Source organism: Eurosta solidaginis, chromosome 3 (assembly GCF_040869045.1).
Source record: "Eurosta solidaginis isolate ZX-2024a chromosome 3, ASM4086904v1, whole genome shotgun sequence".
Taxonomy (NCBI): Eukaryota; Metazoa; Arthropoda; class Insecta; order Diptera; family Tephritidae; genus Eurosta; species Eurosta solidaginis.
In genome coordinates, this window is record NC_090321.1 from 151,827,362 (window position 1) to 151,840,760 (window position 13,399).

The 13,399-nt window shown below is 36.2% G+C and overlaps 1 protein-coding gene across 3 annotated transcripts in view; it reads right to left on the minus strand.

Moving 5' to 3' along the window:
* The window catches only part of LOC137244369 (putative sodium-coupled neutral amino acid transporter 11), a 506,082-nt gene that overhangs the window by 314,047 nt on the left and 178,636 nt on the right, over positions 1–13,399 (minus strand). For all 3 annotated transcript variants that reach the window (XM_067773289.1, XM_067773290.1, XM_067773288.1), the window contains 2 exons: positions 2,477–2,725; positions 2,222–2,336 (listed from right to left, as the gene is read on the minus strand). In XM_067773289.1, the coding sequence (XP_067629390.1) occupies positions 2,222–2,336; positions 2,477–2,725 (364 nt within the window). The remainder of the gene's footprint in view (positions 1–2,221; positions 2,337–2,476; positions 2,726–13,399) is intronic.

The following is a 13,399-nucleotide window of genomic DNA, read 5'->3' on the forward strand; positions in this document are numbered from 1 at the left end:
GGGGCCATAGTTCTATAGGTGGACGCCATTTAGGGATATCGCCAAAAAGGTGGACCAGGGCTCACTCTAGAGTTTGTTTGTACCAATACAAAGTGAGTTCAGATAAGTACGTGAACTAAGTTTAGTAAAGATATATCGTGTTAACGGCCGAGCGCAAGGACAGACGGTCGACTGTGTATAAAAAATGGGGGTGGCTTCAACCGATTCCGCCCTTTTGTACAGAAAACAGTTATCGTTCTAGAATCTAAGCCCCTACCAAATTTTACAAGGATTGTTAATTTTTTGTTCGAATATGGTATTAAAATTATCCTAGACAAATTAAATGAAAAAGGGCGGAGCCACGCCCATTTTGAAAATTTCTTTTATTTTTGTATTTTGTTGCACCTTAGCATTACTGGAGTTGAATGTTGACATAATTTACTTATATACTGTAAAGATATTAAATGTTTTGTTAAATATTGACTTAAAAAAAATTTTTTTTTAAGTGGGCGTTGTCGTTCTCCAATTTTGCTAGTTTTTATTAAGCCTACATATAGTAGTAGGAGTAACGTTCCTGTCAAATTTCATAAAGATATCTTCAACGACTGTCAAATTACAGCTTGCAAAACTTTTAAATTACCTTCTTTTAAAAGTGGGCGGTGCTACGCCAACTGTTCAAAATTTTACTAATTTTCTATTCTGCGTCATAAGTTCAACTCACCTACCAAGTTTCATCGCTTTATCCGTCTTTGGTAATGAATTATCGCACTTTTGGTGTTTTTCGAAAGTTTCGATATCGAAAAAGTGGGCGTGGTTATAGTCCGATTTCGTTCATTTTAAATAGCGATCTGAGATGTGTCCCCAGGAACCTACATACCAAATTTCATCAAGATACCTCAAAATTTACTCAAGTTATCGTGTTAACGGACAAACGGACGGACGGACGGACGGACATGGCTCAATCAAATTTTTTTGCGATACTGATGATTTTGATATATGGAAGCCTATATATATCTCCATTCCTTTATACCTGTACAACCAACCGTTATCCAATTAAAGTTATTATACTCTGTGAGCTCTGCTCAACTGAGTATAAAAATGTTTAAGTTACACGGTTTTATTGAAAGTAATACTAGGTTCAAACACACACCAAATTGGGAATTTATACTATTTGGCAATTTATTACGCAATTTGTCATATAATAAATTGTAATAATAAATTGCCAATTTAAAAAAAATTTCGTAATAAATTATTTCAAACTGCAAATGCAACATTGTAAAGTGTGTTTATTGAGTATATTTAAAAGTCAGTTACGCATGGCTGAACTATATGGTTGGCTCATCTCATCAGCTGATTTTATGTCCTTCATTTCACTGTAGTAGGGATTGTCAAAAGAAGATGGAAAAATCAAAATGAAACCAAAACATTGAACACATTTTCTTACAACGCAAACAAATTTCAAAGTCTTATGTTTTCATTCCATTCCATTCACCTAATACCAACACGCACATTTTGACAGTCTCAACAAAGATATGTTCTTACTGTAGAGATGAGCCAACCAGCTATCAAATTACTATTGTGCAAGCTAAATAGAGTTGTATGAACACCACTCAATTTAAATCGAAATAGCCTCAATTTATTTTTCTGTTTGAACGTAGTATAATACTAATAATAACACTAAAAACTTGAAAATAAAATAATAAAAAAATTGTTTCAAGTTAAACGGTTTTATTGAAAAACCCACTTACATGAAGTAATAATAATACTAAAAGCTAGAAAATAATTAGGTTGGTCATAGGTACTAGTCATCACACTCCTCATCAATCTAGGCCCTAGATTCTAGGCGTTGATCAGGCAATTAAATAAAAGCGTTGGGCGCGTGAGATTTCTAAAAATGTGAGGCGTAGCATGACTTGAATAAGGTTCAGTTGGTCTTACTTATGACTATCAATATAAAATTTACGCGGCCAACGCTTTTATTTAATTGTCTGATCAACGCCCTAGATTGATGAGAAATGTGATGACTAGTACCTAGGACCTACCTAAACATTTTCTAGCTTTTAGTATTATTATTACTTCATTTAAGTGCTGTTTTCAATAAAACCTTTTAACTTAAACAATTTTTTTTTATTATTTTATTTGCAGGTAATAATCGAAATCTTTAGGTATATCGAAAATGCGAAAAAAAACTGCTTGTTTAAAAAACTTGTAGAGCACAAAGTAACTGGACTGGAGAACTTACCCAGAAATGGATACATGAATTGCAACATCGATAAAAGATAGTATCCATATTTCCCATACGCTGCTTCCATAATTCCAGGGTAGCTAAATCTTCCACATATGTGACCACATCTTACCTAAAAGTACAGATTGTATTATTTTAAATTTAACTAGAAGAAATTCATATTAGTATTAAAAATAACGCAAGTCATAATTTAATTTCATCAAAACTATCGACTTTGCTGCTATCGCTAAATAAAGAGAACATTAAACTTACCATTAAAATGAGTGAGTAATCCGTAATATAAGCAACTAGTGTCAGTAAAAGTAGTCCTAAGCCAAACCCAGCTCTATGAAGTGCATATGGAACGCCAATAACACCGCTACCGACAATGGAATTTATGTAATTGAAAGACGCTTGGGGAAGGGAGGACAGTGTGTCGCCTTCTAATGTTGGTGATGAGTCATTATATTTTTCTGCTCCTTCTGTTTGTGAACGTGGTTGAAGCTGCGTCGAATTCTTCGTCTGGTCATGAGTGAAATGATTTTTAATATAATAAAATTTTTGTATGTATATTACATATTTTATATTTATGAGTACAAGGCTGTGTGCATGAATGTTTACACAAAAATACACAGCTATCGTTACAATCAGGGACAGTAAAAAATATCGGGTTTATTACAAAAATCACTGATCAACATTTATTTTTCGATGTACATTTCTTTGTATACTCCTTTTATAACCACATTTTGAAATAAGTTGTCCTCTGATAACAGTAATAACAATAACTGTCACTTGGTGACATTTACTTTGAAACCTCCAGTACCTACAGTCGAAGTTATATATATATGAACGGCAAGCAGTAGAAAGGGTATTTAAATTAAGAGTGAATACAAATGAAACTTATAAATAGATCAGTAAAAATGGGGTACACAAAAAAGTGCGATTAAAATGGTACACGCTGTTTCATATGAAAGTTTATGGGGTGTCCGCTGTCCAGTTTTAGGTAATTAAAAATTTTATTCCGAGGTACAATTATGCTGGTACTTGGTAGCGATTACTCCGATTTCAATTCCCGATGAATTATTTTCAATTCTTTGCTAATTTATTGTGAACGAAACGAAGCAACGAATTTAGGTTAACGGAATTCTGAAGCTTTTGAAATGCCGAAAACAGAAAAAAAAATACTTTTGTTTGTTAAAATAATTACCATTGATATTAGAGAAAAATTACAAAGTTTTCAAATGGCGATGGTTACTAGCACTGTTTCTGAATTCCACTTCATCAGCTAGCTTCTCGGGAGCTGAGTATTGTACTCGAAAATCTCCAATATTCATACTTTATACTAGTGTAAAGGCATATCCACTCAGAATATGAAAGCCCCGCTGCTCGTTTCGCAATTGGTGTCTAAGTATTGCCTTTTTGTTGCTATCTCTTAATACACCTTTAGGTACATACTAATTCTATATGTTTTTATACTCAGCTGAGCAGAGCTCACAGAGTATATTAATTTTGTTCGCATAACGGTACCCCGTAACGGCATAAACTAATTGAGATAGATATAGACTTCTATATATCAAAATGATCTGGGCGAAAAAAGAAATTCATTTAGCCATGTCCGTCCGTCTGTCCGTAAATACGATATCTTGAGTAAATTTTGAGGTATCTTAATGAAATTTGGTATGTAAATTCCATGCGCACTCATCTCAGATTCTATTTAAAATAAACGAAATGGGACTATAACCACCCCCACTTTTCGATATTGAGAATTTCAAATAACCGAAAAAGTGCGATTCATTACCAAAGACGGATAAGCGATGAAACTTGGTAGGTGAGTTGACCTTATGACGCAGAATAGAAAATGAGTAATATTTTGGACAATGGGCGTGGCACCGCCCACTTTTAAAAGAAGGTAATTTAAAAGTTTTGCAAGCAGTAATTTGGCAGCTGAGTATGTAATGTTCCTTCCTTACTTGTTAATTCTGTGGATTACTTATGTAATAATAACAATAACAAAACCAATTGGGTAAAGCAATATGAGCAATGTTTCGCTTATTAAGTACACATAAAATAATTACCATCATCCCCAAAATGATTTTCAAAGTGTTATGAAGGTACTCGTTTCTAATAAATATAGTTTAAAAAAATTAAAAAACACGCTTTTAAAAAATAACGAACTAAAAAGTTAAAAATAATTTTCAAAACAAGTTTAAAACAATAATGAACCAAAAATACTAGGGTTATTGTAAAAAAAAAGCATCGGGCGCTCGATATACGAAAAATATGGCACAAAGCGCCCACCCCTTTTTCACACTAATACTAGTATTTTTCGTTCATTATTGTTTTAAATTTATTTTGAAAATTTTTTTTTAACTTTTTAGTTGGATATTATTTAAAATCGTGTTTTTTAGTTTTTTTACTAGGGGGACTCATTAAAACATATACATTTATAAGGTGTAAAATTATATCCATTTACACACGCTGTTATATGAAGCCACCTAGTAATATTCTTTAAAAACTTAATTGTCGATCAGCTGTATTATTACTAAAAAAATTGTGATTATTATACAAATTAAAAAATGCCAGGACTAGGTAAAAAATTAAATTAAAAATTAAAACGTCTTCACTAAGATATTCTTGTAAATGACTAGCTGAAGTACGAAATTTGTGATGAAAATGACGGCTGTTATGATTGCAAGGTTGCATTCCTTTGAGTTTACCGCATTTACACCATGAAATGTGCACGTAAATTTATACAAATTGTGTAAATGATTTTTATACTCAGCGTGCTTTGCACACAGAGTATATTAATTTTGATTGGATAACGGTTGGTTGTACAGGTGTAAAGAACCGAGATAGCTATAGACTTCCATATATCAAAATCAACAGTATCGAAAAAAAATTTGATTGAGCCATTCCGTTCGTCCTTCGGTCCGTCGGTCCGTCTGTCCGTTAACACGAAAAATTGAGTAAATATTGAGATATCTTCACCAAATTTGGTACACGAGCTTATCTGGACTCGACCAGAATAGATTGGTATTGAAAATTAGCGAAATCGGATGTTAACCACGCCCTCTTTTTATATATATAACATTTTGGAAAACACAAAAAACCTGATTATTTAGTAAATAATACACCTAGAATGTTGAAATTTGACGTGTGGACTGATATTGAGACTCTTGAAAAAATGAAAAAAAACTTGAAAAAAAAAATTTTTAAATGGCCGTGGCACCGCCCACTTTGATAAAATCAATTTTACAAATATTATTAATCATAAATCAAATATCGTTGAACCTATCGTAACAAAATTCGGTAGAGAGGTTGCCTTTGCTATAGGGAATGCTTTGAAATTAACGAAAGGGTCGTGGAAGAAATTTTTTAAAGGGTCGTGGTCATTTCCCAAGTGGATTTATTACAATAAATAGGAAAAACTTCAAATTTTAAAAAATGGGCGTGGCACCGCCCCTTTTATGAATAAGCAATTTTCTATGTTTCGGGAGCCATAAAATTTACATATCGTGACAAAATTGGGTACGCATATTTTCCTTATAGGAGGAAATATTTCTAGAAGAAATGGACGAGATCGGTTAAAGACCACGCCCACTTTTATATAAAAGATTTTTAAAAGGGTCGTAGACGAAAATAATAAACTATATCTTAGCAAAAAAAAGCTTTGTATCAATAGCATTTTACTTTCTAAATTGAATTATAACATTAAATTGGAAACACTAAAATTTTTGAAAATGGGTGTGGCACCGCCCCTTTTATGACTACAAAATTTTCTATGTTTCGGGAGCCGTAACTCGAAGAAAATTAACATGTAATGAAATTGTGTACACATATTTTCCTTATAGCAGAAAATATTTCTAGAAAAATGGACGGAATCGGTAAAAAACGACGGCAACTTGGGTATAAAACAAGTTTAAAAGGGTCGTAGACTAGAAAAATAAGCTATAACTTAGCAAAAAATAGTTTTGAATCAATGCTATTTCACTTATCAAGTTTTACTGTAAGAGGAAATTGGGAGAAATTTTACTTTTAAACGGGCGGTTATGTAGAAAAGTAATTTATCTGAAATGAAATGTACAATTGAAGCTTCCGCTTAGTATATAATGTTCGGTTAGACCCGAACTTAGACACCTTTACTTGTTCATACGAAATTTTACAGTTTTTTTAAGCACTAAATAAATTTATACGTTTACACATTTATAAGGCATTTATAAGGTTAAATGAGTCCCCTTACTATAAAAGCATGTTTGTAACTCTCCTTTGCGCGCCTAGTGGAGTGTTACAAACAAACATACATGCAAAGTGAAGCTAATATAAGCGTGTTAAAAATACAATTTTTTAATGATTTGAAAAGCAAATATTACCGTTTTATAGGTGCACATAACTAGGTACAAGCCTATAAAACTGGCCGCCATAGTGTAGTGTGTTAGCCTATCGCACCTAGGATTCTGGGTTCAAGTCCAGGAAAGCCTAACGAAAATAGTTTTCAAAAAGATTTCTAGCCCTGGTGGCCCATCGTCAGTGATTAGACAAACACTCAGTGCATTTCTGCGCGGGCATTGATAATTTGTAGGTAAAATTAAAAAAGTGGCACGACGTAAATTGAAAGAAAAGCTCGTCCTAAACCTTCCGAGAGGTATATCGTAAGCAGACCTATGATCCGTGATCGAGACTCATTTTTTAAATGAAAAAAGCTCTGAAATGGTAGATTGGATTAATGGGCTATGCGAACTAGCGGCAAATAGTACACGTTAGATTCATAATTATAATTTTTAGTAATAATAGTTATCGCTTGATTGAAAATGGTTTTCAGTCACTGATCGTAACAACAAATTCGAGCTCTGAATGTATACTTGTACTAAGTACTTCAAATAATTGGTACAAAGTACAAGTATTCTCGAAAGTTCGATTTTTTCGGTAGCCACTACCGACTTGATCGGTGGTAGCACCTACCGATTTTTTTTCGATATCCTACTTAAGTCTCACAACTTTTCATCCATGAATATGGAAGCTTACATCAGGTTGGCTGATCGAATAACCAAGTTCGAGGCCGACTTTAATGATATAAGTGCGGCTCTGCACACAGTACACAATCTAGCAATACAGCAAAAGGAGTTGCAAGCTAAGTGGACAAAAGCAGAGACCGCCTTCGATGAGTTACTCGACTCTGACACGCTTGACGCAGAAAGATTTCAGCGGTAAAAATAAAACCTAAAGCGGCATATGCCGTATTCCTGCTATGCATGTCCAACATGGCTGAACTTTAAAGCTAAATTGAAGCAGGAAAAAGATGGTGACGTTCGACCCGAAGGAGAGCGCGCGCGTGAACATAGTATCCGCCTGCCAGCTTGCGATACGGAGGTATTCAAGGGTGACTACCTATCTTGGCCAACATTTCGTGACCTGTTCACGGCCATCTACAGAAACAACAATCAATTAAGCCCACTGGAAAAGTGAGGCAAAGGACATCGTCAAGAAATGTCCCCTGACAAATGAAGGCTAGGAGACAGCCTGGAAAAACTTATGCTAGAGATATGAGAATAAACGGATTCTCGCAAATTCACAGCTTCAAATTTTTTTATACTCAGTTGAGCAGAGCTCGCAGAGTATATTAAGTTTGATTGGATAACGGTTGGTTGTACATATATAAAGGAATCGAGATAGATATAGACTTCCATATATCAAAATAATCAGGATCGAAAAAAAATTTGATTGAGCCATGTCCGTCCGTCCGTCCGTTAACACGATAACTTGAGTAAATTTTGAGGTATCTTGATGAAATTTGGTATGTTGATTCCTGAGCACTCATCTCAGATCGCTATTTAAAATGAACGATATCGGACTATAACCACGCCCACTTTTTCGATATCGAAAATTTCGAAAAACCGAAAAAGTGCGATAATTCATTACAAAAGACAGATAAAGCGACGAAACTTGGTTGATGAGTTGAACTTATGACGCAGAATAGAAAATTAGTAAAATTTTGGACAATGGGCGTGGCACCGCCCACTTTTAAAAGAAGGTAATTTAGAAGTTTTGCAAGCTGTAATTTGGCAGTCGTTGAAATATCATGATGAACTTTGGCAGGAACGTTACTGCTATTACTATATGTACGCTCAATAAAAATTAGCAAAATCGGAGAAGGACCACGCCTACTTTTAAAAAAAAATTTTTTTTAAAGTAAAATTTTAACAAAAAATATAATATCTTTACAGTATATAAGTAAATTATGTCAACATTCAACCCCAGTAATGATATGGTGCAACAAAATACAAAAATAAAAGAAAATTTCAAAATGGGCGTTGCTCCGCCCTTTTTCATTTAATTTTTCTAGGATACTTTTAACGCCATAAACAAAAACTAACCAATCCTTTTGAAATTTGGTAGGGACATAGATTTTATAACGTTAACTGTTTTCTATGAAAATGGGCGAAATCGGTTGATGCCACGCCCAGTTTTTATACACAGTTGTCCGTCTGTCCTTCCGCATGGCCGTTAATACGATAACTTGAGCAAAAATCGGCATATCTTTAATGAACTTAGTTCACGTGCTTACTTGAACTCACTTTATCTTGGTATGAAAAATGAACGAAATCCGGCTATGACCACGCCCACTTTTTCGATATCGAAAATTACGAAAAATGAAAAAAATGCCATAATTCCATACCAAATACGAAAAAAGGGATGAAACATGGTAAGGTAATTGGATTGTTTTATTGACGCGAACTATAACTTTAGAAAAAACTTTATAAAATGGTTGTGACACCTACCATATTAAGTAGAAGAAAATTAAAAAAGTTCTGCAGGGCGAAATAAAAAACCCTTAAAATCTTGGCAGGTACTACATATATAAATAAATTAGCGGTATCCAACAGATGATGTTCTGGGTCACCCTGGTCCACATTTTGGTCGATATCTGGAAAATGCCTTCACATATACAACTACCACCACTCACATTTAAAACTCTCATTAATACCTTTAATTTGATACCCATATCGTACAAACTTATTCTAGAGTCACCCCTGGTCCACCTTTATGGCGATATCTCGAAAAGGCGTCCACCTATAGAACTAAGTCCCACGCCCTTTTAAAATACTCATTAAAACTTTTCATTTGATACCCATATCGTACAAACATATTCTAAAGTCACCCCTGGTCCACCTTTATGGCGATATCTCGAAAAGGCGAACACCTATAGAACGAAGGCCCACTCCCTTTTAAAAATACTCATTAACACCTTTCATTTGATACCCATATCGTACAAACAAAGTCTAGAGTCACCCCTGGTCCACCTTTATTGCGATACCTCGAAAAGGCGTACACGTATAGAACTAAGGCCCACTCCCTTTTAAAATACTCATTAACACCTTTCTTTTGATACCCATATTGTACAAACAAATTCTAGGGTCACCCCTGGTCCACCTTTATGGCGATATCTCGAAACGGCGTCCACCTATGGAACTAAGGATTAATCCCTTTTAAAATACTCATTAATACCTTTCATTTGATACCCATATCGTACAAACGCATTCTAGAGTCACCCCTGGTCCACCTTTATGGCGATATCTCGAAAAGGCGACCACCTATACGACAACCACCACTCCCTTTTAAAACCCTCATTAATACCTTTAATTTGATACCCATATCGTACAAACACATTCTAGAGTCACCCCTGGTCCACCTTTATGGCGATATTTCGAAACGGCATCCACCTATAGAACTAAGGCCCACTCCCTTTTAAAATACTCATTAACACCATCCGTTTGATGCCCATATTGAACAAACAAATTCTAGGGTCACCCCTGGTCCACCTTTATGGCGATATCTCGAAACGGCGTCCACCTATGGAACTAAGGATTACTCCCTTTTAAAATACTCATTAACACCTTTCATTTGATACCCATATCGTACAAACGCATTCTAGAGTCACCCCTGGTCCACCTTTATGGCGATATCTCGAAAAGGCGACCACCTATACAACAACCACCACTCCCTTTTAAAAACCTCATTAATACCTATAATTTGATACCCATATCTTACAAACACATTCTAGAGTCACCCCTGGTCCACCTTTGTGGCGATATCTCGAAACGGCGTCCACCTATGGAACTAAGGATTACTCCCTTTTAAAATACTCATTAACACCTTTAATTTGATACCCATATCGTACAAACGCATTCTAGAGTCAACCCTGATCCACCTTTATGGCTATACCCTAAATGGCCCACTCCCTCATAAAATACTCTTTAATGCCTTTCATTTGATACACATGTCATACAAACATATTCCAGGTTTTCCCTCGGTTCATTTTCCTACATGGTTATTTTCCCTTATGTTGTCACCATAGCTCTCAACTGAGTATGTAATGTTCGGTTACACCCGAACTTAACCTTCCTTACTTGTTTTTATTTAAAAAAGGTAGAAAGCGAGTGCGGCAGCTCCATTAAAACGTTACAGCCCGACATAAACAATTGTTTAGCATCCCTAAAAAGCCATCAAATAGATGTTTCAAATTGGGATGCCATTACAACCTATTTATGCTCGACAAAATTACCTGAGAGTACGTTGGCTCTATGGGAGCAGAGCATTGACCATAAAACCGACATATCCAAGTGGGAGGATATGGACAAATTCTTATATAACCGGTTTCAGACACTTGAAACGAGTATGGCTTTACAGGGCATGCCACTTCAAAATTGCAAAAAACAAATTTTACCCGGCAGATAGCAGAAATCTCCTCAAAAAGACTGGGTGCCTTTCAAACAGAGGTATCCAGACCGACACCAAAGTTATTCTGTAAAAATGTGCAAATCCTGAGAGCACAGATTACGAAATTGTAAACGTTTTGTCGAATTAACGCCAGTGGATAGAATCAAATTCATTAAATCCACAAATGGCTGCTTCAACTGTTTATCCCCAGGACGCACAGTGACGAGGTGCACCAGCTCTTACAACTGTTCGAAGTGCCACTCTCGTCACCACACGCTCCTGTATGCTGATATACTTCAGCAAACTGTGGTGCGCAATCCGTTTAAAGATGCGGATAATATCCCCTCAACTTCTGCACAGGCACGGAAAGGACGGAGATCGGGGCAACCACATTCCTCTGCGAACCAGAAGGACAAATCCTGCCATGCCAATTCCAGCACAGGTGTGCTATTAGAAACTGCTCGCGTTCACATCCACCATAATGGTACCGACTTCTCCGCGCGGGCATTAATTGATTTTGGGTCTGAATGTTCCTTTATAACTAAAATACTGAAACGTAGAATCAATTTGCCAGCGAGAAAAATGCATGCCCAGGTTTCAGGTATCACAACTGCGGTGTCAGCTCAGGTGAAAGTACCATCCAACATTGAATTACGTTCACCAGTGGATCCCTGCTACAGCCTGACTATACCCGGTTTTGTTCTAGCTAAACTCACTGGGAATCTTCCATCCTGCCATATCAACGCAATGATTATGCAGACATTCCCAGACTTGGTTTTGGCAGACAAGAGGTTTTACGTCAACGAAGACGTAGACCATATTCTTGGCGGAGACATATATTCCCAAATTATAATGAGCGGTCTGAAAAAGAACATACTAAACACACTTTTGGCCCAAGAGACAGTGTTCGGTTGGATACTAACCGGTCGCACCGAAGTACCTAGTCCAACGAAGAGCCTCATGTCATTTTACAACAAGGTTGCGTTAGACAACCAATTAAAAGCTTTCTGGGAGGTAGAAAATGTGCCAAAAAATAAAATATTAAATGAAGAGGAAAGGTATTGCGAAAAATTATTTAAAGAGACCACGAAACGAAATGAGAATGGAAGGTACACTATGTCATTACCACTCAGGCAGGATTACCCTAACAATATTAATTTAGGACAGTCCCTGAAGCGCGCATGCTGTCAATTCTTCCGAAATGAGGGGCGGCTAACAAAAAACCAGCCTTAGGTAAGGAGTATGTTCGAGTGTTGTCAGAATATGAAACCCTCGGACATATGAGAAAAATAAAAAACAATATTCCATCCGACGATTCGGACAATTATTTCCTGCCCCATCACGCCGTTGTTAAAGCAGAAATTACCACTACAAAGGTACGCGTCGTATTCAATGCCTCAAGCCCTACGGCGAATGGCATTAGCTTAAACGATATTCTCCTCCCAGGCGCAGTTCTACAAGCCGCTCAGCTATAACACTCCTTCATAACCGCGATAAAAGGTAGCGTACCACTTCGTGGCTCTCCCACGTACCCTCACGACAATGGGCATCCGCCTAGTACGGAGCACAAAACATGGCACCGAGCCCCTTCGCCGCTTCATAGCGGATAGCTGCGACCACCTCAATGGGCTCCGCAGACTCAAGTGTAGTGCAAATATACTGCATCTCTTGAAAAATCTGAAACAAAGAGAAAGCCAAAAACAAGTACTCATTAGAAAAAGAATTAGGAGCATTTAGTGTTTTAGGTTATACTTACGTTTTACTCGATTGATAACCGCTTCAATTAGGACGATACGGTGGTGATTAGTTAGTTACCACAATCCTACATTACCATATCCTGGAAAATTCCTGTTACCAGAAAACAACCGGATGGCAACCGGCCGCACGACAACGGCAGTCTTATTAGTGCTGCCAAAAAAGTAAAAACACAAAATCGGTACGGGACGCGTTGTGAATGTTACTGAAGCCTCGTGTAATCCCAACCCAATAGACTCACACGCAAATAAGAATTACAAAAAAACAAAAAAAAAGAAACCTCTCTCTAAAAAAAAAATTCATACAGTTTTTTTTTGAAAGAAGTTTTGTTTATTCTGCTTGGCCTCTGTCCTTTTCATGTTCTTTCTTTGTTGGCTGGGGGCAGGACTTGTTGTTCTTTAACAACAAACATCACAAACATTAATTCATCAAGCTTCCTAGTCCCAAAAGGAATAAGTCCCGAAATTAGAAAAAGTCAACTTTTTCTACTGGCCTAGTGTGCTACTGCCTTAGTGACCTAGTTTTCAATAGGGGGACTCATGATAGCATATAAACTTATAAGGTGTAAAATTATATCCATTTACACACGCGGTTATATGAACGCACCTAGTAATACTCTTGATAAACTTGATTGTTTTTCAGCTGTATTATTTCCAAAAAAATTTTTTTTATTGTTATACAAATTAAAAAATACCAAGATTAAGTGAAAAATCAAAACTAAAACGC